This window comes from Primulina tabacum, chromosome 9 (assembly GCF_025594145.1).
Source record: "Primulina tabacum isolate GXHZ01 chromosome 9, ASM2559414v2, whole genome shotgun sequence".
Classification (NCBI taxonomy): Eukaryota; Viridiplantae; Streptophyta; class Magnoliopsida; order Lamiales; family Gesneriaceae; genus Primulina; species Primulina tabacum.
Genome location: NC_134558.1, coordinates 33,962,873 through 33,981,842, shown reverse-complemented (window position 1 = coordinate 33,981,842; position 18,970 = coordinate 33,962,873). Strand labels below are relative to the sequence as shown.

Below are 18,970 nucleotides of genomic sequence, written 5' to 3'. Positions count from 1 at the left end.
TTTATTGTAAATATCGATAGGGTTGACTTATCTCACAGATAAAAATTCGTGAAACTGTCTCACAAAAGACGTGCTTTAAAATTATATGATAATATAGATCTACTTGTGTGGAACTTTACAAAACAAAATATTCCTTCTGATTTACCTTTTTTTCGACTATAATTTTCGCAGAACAAAACAAATATCACATCACCTTCGGTTGTGTTTGGAACGAAGGATTTGAATTTGCGAGAATACGTGTAATTCAAAGGACTAAGTTGAAGAGGGTAGAAATCGAAGCGAAAAAAACACACTTGAGCAATGCAATATATTCCAAATCATTTGTTCTAAATTTGAGTCAAATGAAGACAAATTTCAAATCCACATATTAAATCTTTCAGACCAAATGCAACCTTCAGTTTTTTTTATTTTTGTTCTTTAAAGTTTATTGGGGTTTAACATCAAAATTCAAGACTGATTTGTATTTACAACATATTTTCCAAGTCAATATGTGCCAAAAGTTGGAAAATTTGGATTGCAAATGATAAGTCAACAATTATTTATCATTTATCAAAAAAAAAATTTCTCTTATGAGATGATATATTTTGAGACGGTTTCACGGATTTGTGTTCGATAGATTGATCTACCACATCCATATTTAGAGTCAAAAGTAATATTTTTAATATAAAAATAATACATTTACATGAGTCGTGTCAGAGATGGGATGTAATCGAGTCGAATCGAGCCGAACTCTTGAATGTTTGAGCTTGGTTCGTTTATAATCGAGCCGAAATCGAGCTTTATTTAACAATTTATGCATGGCTCACGAGCTTATTCAAGCACTTATCGAGCCTAAACAAGCTTAATAAATATGAATTATATATTTAAATTTTTATTAAATTAATTAAAAAGTAAATTATATATCTAAAAAAAAATATATTATTCTTATAAAAATTTGTAAATTTATTATAATAAATAAATTTAATAGATTTTTCTATATATTTCATAAATAATATGCAAAATCAATAAATCAAATATCAAAATTATTATTTTTCATCTAAAAGATTACTCATAAACTTATCAACGAACATGTTCACGAGCTAACGAGCCGAATACTGTAAAGCTTGAGTTTGGTTTGTTTATCTTAACGAGCCTCATTAAACGAGCTCAAACGAGCTTTTATCGAATCGAGCTTCGAATAGCTCACAAACGGTTTAGTTCGTTTACATCCCTAGTCAGAGAGGAGATTCACCTCACAAAATTGTCATGTGAGATAATATCATATCGGTTTTTGTGAATTAAAATATGTATTATTTATTTTGGATAATCTATTCAGCGATATTGTTTTTCAGTTCAATCTGTGGGCAAGAGATTTGACTGACATATCCTCCGATAAATGGTGCTTGGTGATGAATTAATCACCATATTTATTTACCATACCTACTAAAACATAAAGGCATAGTAAAAGCACCCACTCTACATATATATATAATATATATATATATATATATATATATATATATATATTTATATGCGTTGATCCATATTTAATTATCGTTCTCTAAAAAATGATCAGTCCAAAGTACAATAAAATCCATTTATTTTATAAATCAATTCAAACATTCGCTCACAAATAGATGCGGAGAAAGATATCACAAACGGATAATATTTTCTTAGCTAAAAGCAAGAGACATGGTTTACTCAATAAAGTTCAACAGATCATGTTTCTCAAAAATAAACTTTAAAATAAGGTAAAAACTTGTGTGAGACGATCTCACGAGTCGTATTTGTGAGACGTATCTCTAATTTGGGTTAATCATGAAAAAATATTACTTTTTAGGCTAGAGTATTACTTTTTATTGTGAATATCAGTATGTTTGACATGTCTCACATAAAGATCCACGAGACCGTGTTATAAGATACCTACTTTTAAAATAACAATAAAAATGAATAAAAATAAAAAAAGACACTAACTCATGTGCTATTTAAATTTTAGTTTTGTTTTTTATTTTTTTTATTTTTTTTATTTTTTTTACTTTCTGCTAAAAGTGCTGCCTAACCTAAAATTCTCAAATACATTAAATGTTGATGGTTACTTAGCAGCCAAAAAATATTTAATTCCAGGATCTGTTTCTGACCAATAGCATCACAGATCATTCAATTTTCTAAAATTAAAAATTATGGGAAAAAAAAATCAACAACCAACAACTGTATTATTTTATATAATCCATCAAATTAATTAATGAAAAAGATTAATAATTAAATTGTCATGCTGACCAATAGCTGAAATGGAAGGGTCACTTACCAATGCAATTCCAAGTCACCTTTGCCTTGAATTAATTAAATATTAGGAGCACATTATTGATTATAGAAAAACAAGGAAATTTGTTGGATTTCATTTTCATTACATGAAATCCCATGAAAATGAAATTAGATAGTGAAATTAATTGTGACGAATCACAATTTTTCTTGAAGTAACTTAATATAAAAGTAAAAAGATATATTTATAATTTGAAGGGAAAAAAAAGAATTTACGTGTAGAACTTGATCTTTTTTTTTTGTATGAATAGCTTTATTTTTATTATAATTGTCATGTTTCTTGGTGATACAATTTACTAATTAATTCCTAAAAAGTGATGGGAAATGAAAATGACAAATTTGAATCGATGTAATTCTTCTACTTTTCTCGTTTCAGATATACATATTTGTTTATTTTTCGTACGTATTAAAAAAGTGTCGGAAAATTATATATTTGAGACAATCGAAAAATAAATCAACATGTAATATGAAAGAGAACCACTTAATATATATATGCTTTTTGTGAATATATTACACATGAAATGCATGAAATAGACCTAATAAAATAAAAATAAATAAATGCATGAAATAGACCAACATCACGAACATGTGTGTGTGCGCAAAATATAAAAAGAGGGTAAAAGGGAAGAAAATGTTAAAAGCTAAGGTACAGGAACAGATGTATTTGGTTGAATATTTTAATGGTTATGAGTTAAGAAAATGAAGGTATGCGGGAAACGGTGGGTAGTAACGAGGAAAAAGAGTCGTTTTTCTCGTTGTTGAAGAAGCAGAGGCAGCAAAAAGTAGTTACGGAGATGCGAGCTTCCACTATGGCAACTGCAAATATTAGAAAGGAAACCTCATCTGTACTCTTGCTTTTCCTGCTTTTCATTCTTGTTCTCTTCATAATTTAGTCCTCATAATATATTAACATCTCACACAAATACTTTTTCCTCTTCTTTTTTGAAGCATCGACATTTGGTTTCTTTGCTCTTTATTTCTTGTTTTCCATATCTGAAACAAGCCCACATCTTTACTTTGATTTTCGTGATCTGGGTTTGTTAGATATCTTTTTTTTTTATTATTTATTCCTGAGGTATTTTTGCGTACGGAGTTTTGAGAACTTTCTTGATTCTACCGTGTTGTGGGTGGGTGGACTTTCTTTGGCCATCTCAGGTAATTTTGTGGGTCAGCTGTTTGATTGAGGGGAGTGAGTTTTTGTGTGCCAGCTCTGGGTCTCGTGTTCTCTTTGATGAAAGATTTTATCTTGGTGTATAATGTCGATGATTCTGGGATTGGTTGACTTAAGTTTCAAGGTGTTGAATTTTTTTCTGAAATTCACCTGAGGAGTTCAGAATTTCTGTAACTGCTTGTCTTGAAAACTTTTTGACTTTTTTTCTCGTAAACCTTACCACTTTGGATGTAAGAGTTTTAGGTTTGATGTAGAACTGTGGATTTGATAACTAATCCAGTATAGTTTCTGAAAATTCCTTCTGTGTTTTTCTTAGGGAAAAAGGAAAATATCTTACACCATAACAGAAATAGAAGAAACCCATCATTTTTATTGTGGGTTTTGACAGTTTTTGATAGCTAATTAGACAAAGTTTCTATCTTACTAGATTATAATCAACATTTATTGAACAAAAGAAGTAAGAGAAGGGTTTAGTGTAGCAGTTATTGTCTAGGAGGCCATGGGAGGATATTGTGGTCTATGGGAATACCTGATAGTTCTCTTCTGGATTTGATAGGGAAAGTTAGGTCTTGGATTTCTTGGGGTACTAGTGATTCAAATTCCATTTCCTGTGGCTTTGAGATGACTGATATCAATTGCACTTCTTGTTGCCATTGCAACAATAGTATGTTGGATTCTAGCATTAAGTGTAAATGTGAAAGCTGTGGACAGCTACTTTGTGGTGATTGTGTGCAAGGCCTGGCATCTATGAATTTTGTTACGACTGGTAGTTTAAAGGGGACAACGGAGACTGTCTTTAGAATCAATTCGTGCCAGTTTTGTTCTGAGCTTCGCCCTCGTGGTCAAAATGTTCGAAGATGCAGTGGTAAAGTCTATCCTTCTGAATCTCCAAGACAAAGCCCGGAACCACCATCACCCAGTTTTAGTGGTGAGGAATTTGACGGTGACTCCTCATACGCTCTTACTAGAAGTAGTGATGCGTCTTTTTCAAATAATCCATCTCCGTTGTCTGTGAATCGCTCGCCAAGCAGGTAAGAAATTGAAGTTCTTTGTTGCGAAGTTGTATCCAATATTCTCTCTTCTTTTGTTTATTCAGTTTACCGGTTCTAACCGAAGTATATCTTGTTTTTTTCTCTATTTAGCTTGATATAACAGATAGGAGCTGACCAATTTCGTGCTATATTTATCTCAATGTGAACTTCGAATTTTCATGTTTCATTCAATTTCCTGATAATACACATCATGCTGGTTGAGCAAATATATTAAGACTTGTATGTATTTAGCTGGCTGCCACTAATTATTATGGATGAAATTAGTGCATAATGAGATCAGCTGGTGTCTGTTAATTCTTATGAGATCTTAGTTTTATTTGGTTTAAATTGCTGTTATAGTTTGTCCTTTTTGTGTTTCACATATATATTTTTATGTTTGTTATTGCAGGACTGATGAAGATGAAGGTGAGGAATTCACGAGTTCCTTTTTCAGCAAGTCAGTTGAATACTTTCATGATACTCCTGCTGTAAATTCTGGTAGTGTTAGTACTAGAAATGAAATTTATAATTTTACATCTGTTGGATCAAAAAACCCTTCGGGTAGCCCCTCTAGGATTCATATTACTTCCAATAGAGTCGGGCATTATGTACAGCAAGGGAAAGGGAGAGCCTTGATGGATGGTCCCTTTGATCAAGAGCATGCGATTTTAGAAAGGCCTGCTAAAGGGAATCGACATACAGAAAAGGTTGATGATACATCAGCATTACTGAGTACAAGTGAGAAGGTGACACAACCATTGGATTTTGATAACAATGGTCTGATTTGGTTTCCCCCTCCCGCTGATATTGACAGTGATGTGGGGGAAACCAGTTTCTTTACTTACGATGATGAGGATGATGAAGTTGGGGATTCGAGTGCAACAATTTTCCGTACGACTAGTCTTGATAACTCGTTTTTGGCAAAGGAAAAGCGGAATGTTGACAAAAATGAACCCTTTCGAGCTTTGGTATTGGGGCATTTTAGATCTCTTGTGTCACAGCTTTTGCAAGTACAAGGTATAATCACATCCGAAGAGAATTCTGCTGAGAACTGGCTCAACATAATAACAACAATAGTGTGGAATGCAGCAAACTTTATAAAGCCCGACACTAATCGAGGAGGCAGCATGGATCCCTGTGACTATGTGAAGGTTAAATGTGTAGCTTCTGGAAGTCCAAGTGAGAGGTGAATATATATATATCTGTTGAATTTTTTTCCTAATCCTCACTCCTATGTTGATGGTGTATGTTTAAGTGAATATTCGTGTCAATGCAGTAAAGTTGTCAAAGGAATAGTATGTACGAAGAATATAAAACACAAGCGCATGACATCTGAATACAAACAGACTAGAGTACTTCTCTTAGGAGGGGCACTTGAGTACCAAAGGGTCCCTAATCAGCTGGCATCTTTCAATACATTACTGCAACAGGTTCAATCCCAATTCATTTCTCACTTCATTTCTTTCATAGTGGAAGTATTTGCATGAATATCACGGATATAATTTCTGAATCAGGAAAATGATCATTTAAAGATGATTGTTTCGAAGATAGAGGCCCATCGTCCCAATGTTCTGCTAGTGGAGAAAAGTGTATCTTCGTTTGCTATAGAGCAATTGTTGGCAAAAGAGATCTCTTTGGTTTTAAATGTTAAAAGACCACTATTGGAGAGGATTGCGAGATGCACCGGTGCTTCTATAACCCCATCAACTGATCATATATCAGGAACAAGGTTGGGGCACTGCGATCTGTTCCGTTTGGAGAAAATTTCAGAAGAGCATGCACCTCTTAATCAATTAAACAAAAAGCCATCAAAAACCTTAATGTTTTTTGAAGGTTGTCCCTGGCGATTAGGTTGCACGGTAAAGTGATTTCAAACTCTTGTAAATCATGTTTAAAAAAAATTCTGATCATTCTCATTTTGAATTTTTGGCATGTTTCTTACTGTTGTATCATAATCAGGCCGTATCTGTTTCAATTGCATGTTTTGTCTGTTTCCATATTGATCTGCCATTAGTGAGTGGATTAGTGTCTTGGCTATGTTAATTCTTAAAAAACCTCTGTCTTTTAATTTGGGAACTGGCTGCTGTAATAGTCTGTCCCACAAAAAGTATGATCAGTGTTTGATATTGATCTCATGCTTGATTAAAATGGTCAATTGTCTTTGTAAAGAAAATCACAACACTTGAAAGTTCTGAAACATGCTACTGTGCCAAGTTAAAGTCAAGTAATTTCCGGAGTTCTTTTGTTAATGCAAGTGCAATTTTTTTGAAAGTTTTGGAATAAATTTTCAGAAGCTTTTATAATGTAACAATCTGAGTTAACACCTGGCATGGGATTTCTTCCCACGATGTCCTTTGTCATTGTTTTAAAATGATAGTAATAACATGGTTGAAGGCACATGCCATATTGTGATAAGATACTGTTGAGAAGTACATTTGCTGAAATCACCATGCACACAAGATCTGATATAATCGATGATATTCTGTATAATTTTAATCTTGGAGTCATGAAATGAAGCTTTTACCAGATAATGAATTGCTGATGAGTATTCTTTGAACTCTGTTTGTATTTAGAAGTACGTTTGCTGAAATCACCATGCACACAACCTCTGATATAATCAATTGATATTCTGTATTATTTTAATCTTGGAGTCATGAAATGAAGCTTTTACCAGATAATGAATTGCTGATGAGTATTCTTTGAACTCTGTTTGTACTACAAGATCGAATGAAGCATATATTCAATCTCAACTCATTCTGAATCTTGTTGAGAATAACATATCATTTTCGGACAGCATCTTATGCAGTTCTTTCCTTCTCATTCTTGTTTAATTTTTCTAGAGTTGGACTCAATGGTTGCCTTAGTATTGATGGATTTAACTTTCATTGATTGAAAACCCATCATCTATGTTTGGAAAAAAAAAGTTGGGGAATTTAAACGTCTTTGAAATTCAATATACTTGTAAACCATCTTTGAGAGCATTTGAAATTCCTTTATCCTTTCATTTAAGATCCATCGTCAAATCAAGTCTATCAGTCCAAACGTTGCCAAAGGAAATATCCATAAAAGGTATCATTGAGCTTTTGCAATAAAAGTTTGTAGTTTTGCTGCTTTGACCGAATATTCGATGCTCTTGAATCAGTCTAATATAAAGTTTGGACTACCTTTTTGTTTATGAATTGATGATGAGCACTTGGTAATTGCTTTCATTGTCACAGTCATCAAACAACTCTTAACTTCCACTAGTTGGAGTCGGCTGTATGGATTGTTTGAAGTTAAACTCTAGGTGTTTTACTCAAGAACTTCATGCCTCTCCTCTCCTCTGCGTCTACCATCCTAACATTGTTAAAAATTTCTAACAAGCGACACAGCCTCCATCTTGTTTCCATAGAAAGTAATACATCTTCTTATGATGAATTTATTTTAAGCTTTGCAGCCAAATGTGCTATAGCTCCGGAACCCCTGAAAACATCGTTCTAAGAAAAATCAATGTACTTGATTTTGATTTCTTACCGTTGGTATCTGTGTACGCTAGGTGCATTGCTGATAAATGTTGAGTTTGTCAAGTTGTTCGTCCCTGAGTAAAATAGGAAGGACGTGAGGTTAAACTTATTCTCTACAAATCTTATAGGTTGTCCTGAGGGGTTCATCACGTGAGGAGCTTAAGAAGATAAAAGATGTGGTCAAGTATGCTGTCTTTGCGGCTTATCATTTATCACTACAGACTTCATTTTTTGCTGACGAGGGCTCCAGTCTTCCTAATATGGATGGAAAACCCTTCCATATCGATCAAGAGAAGATGATTGTCGATAAGTCCATCTCTGCTGTCCTTGATTCAGTTGTGACCACCAGTGACGGGGAAGAAGTCAATGTCCGAAAAAATGATTTTGAATCTGCTGTTCTCAATTTGGAGCTTGGATTGCAGGAATCTGTGTCTGAACTTGGGGACACAGGTTATGATATTTCTTTGCCAGAAGAGGTACAATACAAAAATGTTCAATGTGCACTATCTGAGGCATGTGAGGAGAATTTGGCATTAGATGTAAAACTTGACGAAGCAAGGTCTACTTGTTCGAGAAATGTAAATCATACCCCAAGAGAATCATTTGGTCAAGTGGATGGGGTTTATGACATTGAAAGCTCCAGTGAATGCTATTCTTCTAATGACAGTTACCAAAGCATTGTAGTTTCTTTCTCTAGCCACTGCATGCTTAATGGAACTGTATGTGAACGTGCCCGTCTCCTTCGTATAAAATTCTACGGCCCATCTGATAAACCTTTTGGGAGATATTTGAGAGACAATATGTTTGATCAGGTAATACTTTGATGGATTATGTAACTTTTCTGGTTTCTATGATTAAATATTCATTTCAATTTGTTTTCCCAGTCGTCCCTCTGTCGCTCATGCAAGGAATCAGCCGAAGCCCATGTCATTTGTTATACTCATCAGCATGGAAATCTTACTATAAATGTGAGACATCTGCCCTTGATTAAGCTTCCTGGGGAGCGTGATGGTAAGATATGGATGTGGCATAGATGCCTCAAATGTGCGTACACAGAAGGTGTTCCATCAACCACTCGAAGAGTGGTTATGTCTGATGCCGCCTGGGGACTTTCTTTTGGAAAGTTTCTTGAACTTAGTTTTTCAAACCATGCCACTGGCAATCGTGTAGCAAACTGTGGTCATTCTCTGCAGAGGGACTGCCTCAGGTTTTTTGGGTACGTCACTTGACATTCTCTTAGATTGCAGCATAAATTCCTTAGTATGCTTACAAATATAAATTACCAGTTGAAATGTGAATAAGAGGCAAATACCTCTTCTGCAAAATAAAGCGGCAAAAAAATTAAGAAACCCGCGTGTAGTAAGAGCATTATTTTATGATATGAATTGATCATCATATCTCTAATATGATATGAACTCTTTTTAGAAAATATTGACATAAAGTTACACTAGTGGTTTTATACCCTTGAAGCTGTCACTAGACTCCATGTGGATAGTATTTATATACGCGTAGTATGAGCCACTTTAATTTTTCATACGGAACTAGTTTTCTTCCTTGTAAAACAAAGTTTTTGCAAAACCTTGTGTTAAGTTGCAGTAGTGGTGAAACAATGAAATTTTTTTGAACTTGCATCTTGGACAGATTTGGAAGTACAGTTGCTTTCTTTCGTTATTCTCCCATAAACATCTTTTCTGTTCGTTTGCCTCCATCTGTCCTTGAATTCTGTGCTGGTGAACAAAGCTGGACGAGGAAAGAAGCATCTGAGGTTCTTAAAAACCAAAAAAGCTCTTTTTTTTTCAAGTGCTTTCACTGCTTTATTATGTTGGTAGCTTGACCATCTGTCTCTTTATCCGTAGCTTTTGAAGAAGGCAGAACTCTTGTATGCCAACATATCAGACGTTCTTCAGGAAATGGAAAACAAAAGCTCATCTTCTATTCATAAATTGTATGACACAAATAACCACGTGTCGGAGCTAAAGCACATACTTGCCAACGAAATGGAGTATTACAAAGTGAGGGCTAACTGGCATCTAAGCTACTTGATCTCTGTTATATTTAATGTCTCTTACATTATATCTTAACTAATCTAATAATGCAAATTTAATATATTTTTATGAAAATTTCAATGATGTGTCATCTTCTCTGGCTTTGTAGGATTTGCTCCAATTAGCTGACAAAGATATTCGACAGCATGATATAGAGGGACCTGACATTCTTGAAATTAATCGTTTGAGGCATTCTCTTGTAATTGGTTCACAAGTTTGGGATAGACGGCTATGTCAACTGGAGTCCTTCTACAAGAAATGTTTCATAGTGAAGGCTCCAAATGATGATGCACCTTTGACCAAATTGAATGATTCTGATACACATTTTAAGGATGGCTGCCTTGCTGTTGATCGTAAAGATAATGTGCCTTTCGATCCCAAATTAGAGAAATTTCCGGTCAGAGCTGTGCCTCCCAATTCTGAAGAGTCTGATGATTCCCCTTGTGATTTGAAAGAGAAGTTTTCATTTACCGTTTTCTCAGACAATAAAGAGGATGTAATGCACCAAGATGAGCATGGTGCTGTCAATATGACTTCCTTAGAACGCCACCCGTCGGCTGGATCAATCCTTTCTGATAAGATAGATTCAGCATGGTCTGGGGCTGATATTATAAACACAGAATCTGCCTCATCTAGGCAAATCAATCGAAAAAACAATACATCTTTTAAAAGACTGATGCTACCAACAAGAGTTTACTCTTTCGATTCTGCTCAGATGCTCCAAGAACGAATGCGTAAAGAACTGCTGCCTCCTTCACATTTTTCAACTATTCGGTCTTTTCATGCCTCTGGCGATTACAGGGACCCCATTTCGTACATACGAAGTTACCATGAAGTTGAAAAACCAAATCTTGTGTTGGGTACATCTGGTTCGTTTATCTCTTCAGCGTCACTTTTGCCTGAAGGTGCAAGATTAATGATTGCCCAAAATTCCCTAATTGATATTGTACTTACTGTATATGACGACGAGCCGACGAGCATCATATCTTACGCCCTTAGTACCAAACAGTATGAAACTTGGATCATTGATATACCAAATGGGGTTGAAGGAGGATCAGATGGTAGTCCAATCAGCAAATCATCATCGCTGGCTTCCAACCTTTCAGCATGGCAGTCTTTTGGTTCTCTCGATTTGGAATACATGCACCATGGAAATCACTCCCCTGAAGATTCTTCATCTATGGTTGGTTCGCTATCTAGCGATCCGAAAAGTTCACCTCATCTGAGGATTTCTTTTGAAGACGAGCATTTTAATGCTGCTGGAAAGGTGAAGTTTTCTGTCACTTGTTACTTTGCGAAGCAGTTCGATGCTCTACGGAGGAAATGCTGCCCTAGCGAAGTGGATTTTATTCGTTCCCTGAGCCGTTGTAGGAGATGGAGTGCACAAGGTGGGAAGAGTAATGTTTATTTTGCCAAATCATTTGACGAACGATTCATTATCAAACAGGTAACTAAGACCGAGTTGGAATCTTTCAATGAATTTTCGCCAGAGTATTTCAAGTATTCGACAGATGCTCTTAACCGGGGAAGTCCAACCTGCCTTGCCAAAGTTCTTGGCATATATCAGGTTCGCCCGTGTCTCTTTCTTATGGGATTATATTGTAGCTGTGTTTACTATTTCTTGGTTATATATAACACTATTTCAAATGGTAAACAACAGGTAAACGTCAAACACTTGAAAGGTGGCAGGGAAATGAAAATGGATTTGATGGTGATGGAAAATCTTTTCTTTAGAAGAAATGTTTCAAAAATTTATGACTTGAAGGGCTCACTGCGATCACGATACAATTTAGACCCAACAGGAGCAAACAAAGTGATGTTAGATCTGAATCTCTTAGAAACAACGCGTACAAATCCTCTATTTCTTGGAAGCAAAGCTAAAAGAATCCTAGAGAGAGCTGTTTGGAACGATACATCATTCTTAGCGGTACGCTGTTCTGCCCTGAAAATCTATATACCTATAAAAGTACGGATTATGAGCAAAGTTTTTGCATTGTGATTTTACCACATTGCCCAAAAACTATGCATTGTTTGTATTAATTGCATGGGCATTGGTGGAAAATCTATATCTATATCTATATACCTATAAAAGTGTGGATCACTCATTTGTTTTCCAATCTATATACCTATAAAAGTACGGATTATGAGCAAAGTTTTTGCATTGTGATTTTACCACATTGCCCAAAAACTATGCATTGTTTGTATTAATTGCATGGGCATTGGTGGAAAATCTATATCTATATCTATATACCTATAAAAGTGTGGATCACTCATTTGTTTTCCAATTGTGAAAAGACACAAATGTCTTCTTTATTAATATGATCTATATACCTATAAAAGTATGGATCACTAATTTGTTTTCCAATTGTGAAGAGACACAAATGTCTTCTTTATTAATATGAATTCAAAAAAACATATAAGGATACATATGTAAAATTGTAACAAATGTTAATAAATTGTCATTACAACATTTTAGTAATTTATACTATTTCAATAATAAAATGTAACTCCTATATTAAATTTATCAAATAATTGATCTTTATACTACATTTAAATGTTTTATTCTTTTAATTTTCTCTGTAATTTTTTTAATGCTTTTATTATAATTTTGTAATTATATTTTAGTGCAATTTCTAATTAAATAATAAATAAATTATAGTATTACAAGAAGATATATAAAAAAAATTTAACTATATGTTCAATAGTAGAATAACATGATAAATATAAAATAATATGATAATGTGAAGTTTAATACTAACATATTTTATGGATTTTTAAACAAAGAATTGAAAGTAAATAGTTTAATAACTTTATTAGAAGAATTTATATCAATAATTATGAATGTCAATATGTTAATAATCTCATAAAATATGAAGCTCTTAGAAAAATTTGGAGAGTTTGACTATAGTAAAAAAAAGTAAAAATTTTAGTAGCACTTTTGAAAAAGATTATACATACAACAAATTTATAAATTCATTACACAAAAATTTGGTGATATTTAAAATATCTACTAAGATTGATTAATATTTAGACATTAAATATCAAAAGCTAAACCTGACTATAGTTCTCAAGAACAGTAGAATCAAAATCAAACTAAATCTTTTCTTAGTTTCACTTCTAAAATCAGTTATCATAATTTTGCAATTTAAAAAATCTTTAATAGAAAATTGTAAAATAAGAAATTTTGAAAATAATATTACATAAAAATTGAATAGATATTAGATAATGAAAAATACATTAGAGAAAAAAATATTAAAAGAATATATATTTAACTATTATACTTATAAAAGTGTAAAACGAATAACAAAGTTTTTCATTGTAAATTTTGTACTATTCTCATAAATTGTGTGTTGTTAGATTAATTGCATGAAAAATTTTCTACACAATCATTAAATACATGAAGATCATAATAGTGTTTTTTTTTTATTTTTTAATAGAAAACTTCAACATAAGAAACTTTGAAAATAAGGTTACATAAAAATTGAATTGATATTTGATAATAAAAATACATTATAGAAATAACATTTTCTTGCTACATAATTCTTAGAAAAAATATTAAAAAAAAATATTTTTTAATTTTAAAAAATCATTAAAAAATTAAAAGAATATATATTTAACTATTATACTCATAAAAGTGTAAAAAGAATAACAACGTTTTTCTTTGTAAATTTTCTATTATTTCATCTTTATACTAACTTTAAATATTTTATTCTTTTAATTTTTTTTCTACATGTTATTTTATGATTTTAATGCAATTTTGTAATTATATTTTAGTGTAGTTTCTAAATAAATAATAAATCATAGTATCACAAGAAAATATAAGAAAAAAATAATTATATATGCAATAGTACAATAACATGATAAGTATATAATAATATGAAATTTAATAATAATATATTTATAATTTTTTAACTAAGAATTGAAAGTAAATAATTTAATAAATTATTTAGTATAATTTATATCAATAATCATGAATGTTAATATACTAATAATATCATAAAATATGAATCTGATAGAAAAATTAAAAGAGTTAGCTATAATAAAAAATTAAAATATTTTAGTAACAATTTTTTAAAAAAATATATATATCAGACAAGTGTTTTAGTAGAATCCTTCCTACAGAGGAAGAAAGGGTTATGAGCGTTTTTCTTCGAACATCCATAAAATTTCCGTGTCTGTACTTTTCACAAGTTTTTACATTTCAAATTATATCTTGTTGTTTAAATTGTCAACCGGTTGAAAATATCATTAGAAATATTGAATCGTCTTCCACACTTTTCACGTGGTTCATATTCTAACCGTTTGAGAAAATCTTTCAACCGTCTAAAAAGATTGAAGACAAATTTTAATAGCATATATTTTTAAAAGAGTTTATTCACCCATCTAAATTCTTTTCTGATCCCAACAATATACAATCACTAAATACATACAAATACATAATATATATATATATAATTGTAATTGATAGCTTAATAAAAAATATAAATTATATACTTTTAAAAAATTATTTATTAACTAATATATATGAAAATTAATTTATCTATGATATATAATTCTAAAGAAAAAGGTAAAAAAGTTCTATATGAAGTTAAATAATATTTAAATTGAATTTTATATGTTATATTTTGTTATCAATATTATTATTTAATTAGTTTGTTAATATTTTGATGAGTTAGTCACAAATATTTTAAATTGATAATTATTTGTCCTTACTGTGCTTCACTTATATAAATTATTATTTATGTATTTATAAAATCCATAATTTGGTTGATTTTTAGGTTATTATAACTTATATGTGATGCTTAGATATATATATATTTTCAAAATTTGTTTCAGTTCAATTCGTTCTATATATTATGCTCATTATAATTTATTATATAACATAAAATCAATTGCTTGAATTTTAATTTGAAAAACAATTTCGAAAGTAAGGTATATAAGTTCTTAATTAATTTATTCGTCTAATATGACAAAAGACTAAACCAATATGTTAAGACTCATAAGAACTTTTCTCAGAAAATGGAAAAGTTTCATTGTTCGACTTACAGCGAGAAATGAGCTTCCAAAATTGTATCCAAAGGAAGAAAAGGAACTATTTATACTAAACTAAAAATAGGAAAAATGTGTTTTACTAAAAGCGTGTTTTGTGAATCTTATTCTACCAACACAATATAAATAAAAAAAAGATTCAAATTAATTTTTTAAAAAAACAAATTTTAATTTTTATTAAATAATTAATATTCACGTGCGATGCACGTGCTTCTTGCTAGTGTCATAAAATTGTGGGATTTTTTGTTCAAAACTTTTGTTGCCAATTGCTTGACTGATTATCTTTGACCTCAAATGGTAGACACACCAGAGGCATAAAGATACCTCATTTTTCACACCGAGTGCTGGCACTCAAATTTTACTTTGAATCAATAGAATCAAGCAGTACTATTTTTGCATTTTCGATGGATCTATACGTGGTTGGCTTAAACTTTCGATCAGATTGTTATTGCTGATTTGATCAAGACAAAATCCTAGTCTGTGAGTTCCATCATCCGTGTCCATGACAATTATTTACACTTTCGATTGATCAGTGCAACGGATTATTCTTTTCTGCTATGAAACTCTTTTTTTACTGTGTATTTTATCATATCATTTCATTTGCATGGTTCAAAAGTTTACGCGTATTTCTCTCATTTTACAGTCGATCGATGTGATGGATTACTCATTACTAGTGGGTATAGACGAGGATCGAAACGAGCTGGTAATAGGGATAATTGATTTCATGAGACAGTACACTTGGGACAAGCATTTGGAAACATGGGTGAAGACATCTGGGATACTTGGTGGGCTAACGAGTGCTTCACCCACTATTATCTCCCCTAAACAGTACAAGAAAAGATTCAGAAAAGCTATGACCAGTTACTTTCTTACAGTACCTGATCAATGGTCATCCTAAGTTTTTTTTCCCCCGAATTTCTATTATATATCTACTATTTATTCAACTTTTTTTTGTTGGAGTTAGGATCCAACAAGACATGTATCCACCATTGTTGTAAGTAACATAAGCTTCAGCCAAATATTTTTTTATCCATTGTACGGTTTAAGAAAACTGGTAAAAACTAGTTCTAAATTTCGATCACTGTCTACCTTTGATGCAAAAGAGGCAATGTTGACAATTGTGAATTGCTATTTAAGCTTTTGCCATGGGAGTATATAGTGTGTGTATTTTGTTTTAGTTAGTGTGGATAATGTGTGGATAACATGACTAAAAATTAAGGATATATTGGGGTTTTTTTTCTTAAGAATGTCAATAGTTAATTGTAGACCAACTTTAATTAATGTTCCTTTGAATATAAACCAATGAACTAATTGATGTTATCATTATTTTTTGTGAGTTTTTCCAAGTTCTGTGATTGTTCATATTGCAATTATTTATCGTTATGTTGTATATAAATACCTTCATATTAGGTATACAAAGTATGGTCAGCACAATTATATTTATGTTTGATCATATATTGACCTTTTTTATAATTATTATTATTTATTTTTATTTATTTGTGCATCCATTTATTTAAGGTGGTCGGTTGGTTGTATGTGTAAAGAGAGAGTTACTTCGAGCATTTGCGGTTGAAGATCAATAGGTTAATGATATGATTTTTTTTTTGTTGAAGATCAATAGGTTAATGATATGATTTTTTTTTAAAAAAAAAAAAAAACTGATTTTTGGTTTGAAATTCAAATAAAAAAAATTCAAAATTTTTTTTATCGAAAAATCACAAGAGAATATTTTTTTAAATTAATGATTAAGATAAATACATGTTTTCCTATTCATTTTATGATATATTGATGCATTGAAAATGATTATATTGTAAATGGAAAATTAGATGCGAACATATGATTAAAATAGACATTTATTTTAAAATAAATATTCTAACATAACATTTATTTTAATATTTTTTATTTGTAATATGATTTAATAAGTAAATAGTAACCGTTTTTTAATTGAATAATTATTGATAGGATCAAACGTTTGTCATTAAGCCAAAAGTTATAGTTTTTAATTTACTTATACACATGGCAGCACAAAATGCACATACTGAGGTGTTAATGAGTCGAGATGTTAGCCTCATGCGTTTGAGGAGGTGTGTGACTATGTATTAGTGTTGTCTCATATATCTTACAAATCAGTTTTACCTTAGGATGTCAAAACTTTCTGGAATGACTGGCTAGCAAGACTGGCCGGCCTGCAACCCGTCATTTTGGCGAGTCAATAGAGACAATATTATTCGTTAAGATCTAGTGTAACTATTTATTGGCTCACCTAGCCAACTTGATTAAGCAAAGCAACGTCAACAGTTTGACATACCAGGGTTTTAGGAAGCCACTCATCCCACTACTAATCTAACTAATACATGTTTAACCCAATAATTATAAAATCTGATTTATTTTTGCCTTAGAGAAATTGCAAAATACAAATAAAACTTGTTTATAATTATACTTTCCAAAAAAATTTCCAAATAAATTGAAACGTCTCGCTCTTTTTTAAAATTCTACTAGACATTTTTTTTTAAAAAAAATAAAAGCTTCGCAATCTCTCAATAACATTAAAAAATGATCTTAAATATTTGACAATAAAAATAACGCAGTTTTAAAATTTCCAAACTACTCCAAAATCAAACGTAAACGTAAACGAATAAAAAGCTTAAAATCGTCAACGTATCAAAAGGTTCATCTCCTCTCAAATTTCATAAATCATAATGCGGAAAACATGCGGTCCTCGGGTCGTGTCACCGCACCAGAGCTGCCTACTCAGAGTTCAGGACCTCCAGTCTCCTCAGCAACAAGCTCACCTACATCACACACGCCTAGTGAGTCTAAAGACTCAACACACCTGTACCAGTAATAACAAATACATATACATAGCACACAGCAGTGAAAAATAGCATAATCAAAATACATTTCATGAGCTTAAAAACATGAACATAAACGTGTAGTGTAAAATCGTAACCGTGTCAAAACATGTCTCATCATGTTATCATATCGTATGCGTAACTGTGACCTGTCAAAACATGGTAATAGCATGTATCATCGTATCAGCATATAGGTGTTAAAATCTTAATTTGAATTCTGTTCATTAGCTGTGACTTTCGTATCATCAGGTCATCATGTCAGTCGATGGATCCATCTACGTGTAACCGCGGTACCCGGCGACGAGGGTCATCAGCGACGGCATTACCCGCCCACTGAGCCCGGGCCTTACATGTCATCGTGTTAGTCACAACTAAATCACTTCCTTCAAAACGTGTCATCATATTAATCACTTAAATAAAAGCATGCATATACATAATTTTTCATTTAAACCAAGCATGCACCGTATTTATCATAATTGCGTAAAAATTTTAAACATGATGCATAAACATTTAAAATATCATAAATTTGTGCTCAGGGCGCTGCCAGGACCAAAATCTCACCCCTGGTGCAAAATGACCATTTTGCCCCTAGAAACCCAAAAATTATCGTTTCAACCCTGGGCTTCTAAAATTGCCCCGAAGCTTACCAAACTCATTAAAATATCCCAAAACATTTTTATAAGTGTTCTTAGACGTAAATCCCAAGCCAAATCAGAACTTAACCGACACGTTTTAAAACTTGAAACGGAGTCCCGGTTTCAAACCGAACTGACTCGAAACTCTACTAAATTCTTCCCAACCTTATACCATATCTTAACATATTAAAATGCTCCTAAAACCATGACATTTTCTCCCTAACACACGGCTAATCAATACTATAAATTTATTAACTTCTCGGTCCTATCCCATTTGTCCACCTCATGCACTTCCCTTGACCACAACTCACGCCTATACCTTCAAATCGACGCACCACTCACGAGCCCACACACCAGGGACGTAGATCAGAGTCTAAGGTACTCCA

The 18,970-nt window shown here is 32.1% G+C and overlaps 1 protein-coding gene across 1 annotated transcript; it reads left to right on the top strand.

Moving 5' to 3' along the window:
• The first annotated feature begins 2,911 nt into the window (after nucleotides 1–2,911).
• Nucleotides 2,912–16,178, top strand: LOC142555379 (putative 1-phosphatidylinositol-3-phosphate 5-kinase FAB1C). Its single transcript, XM_075666221.1, has 11 exons — nucleotides 2,912–4,500; nucleotides 4,910–5,686; nucleotides 5,777–5,930; nucleotides 6,015–6,359; nucleotides 8,132–8,815; nucleotides 8,888–9,219; nucleotides 9,645–9,768; nucleotides 9,860–10,015; nucleotides 10,158–11,615; nucleotides 11,709–11,975; nucleotides 15,741–16,178. Exons 1-11 carry the CDS (start codon nucleotides 3,989–3,991, stop codon nucleotides 15,993–15,995), a joined length of 5,064 nt encoding a protein of 1,687 aa, XP_075522336.1. The 5' UTR covers nucleotides 2,912–3,988; the 3' UTR covers nucleotides 15,996–16,178.
• The last annotated feature ends 2,792 nt before the right edge of the window (nucleotides 16,179–18,970 follow it).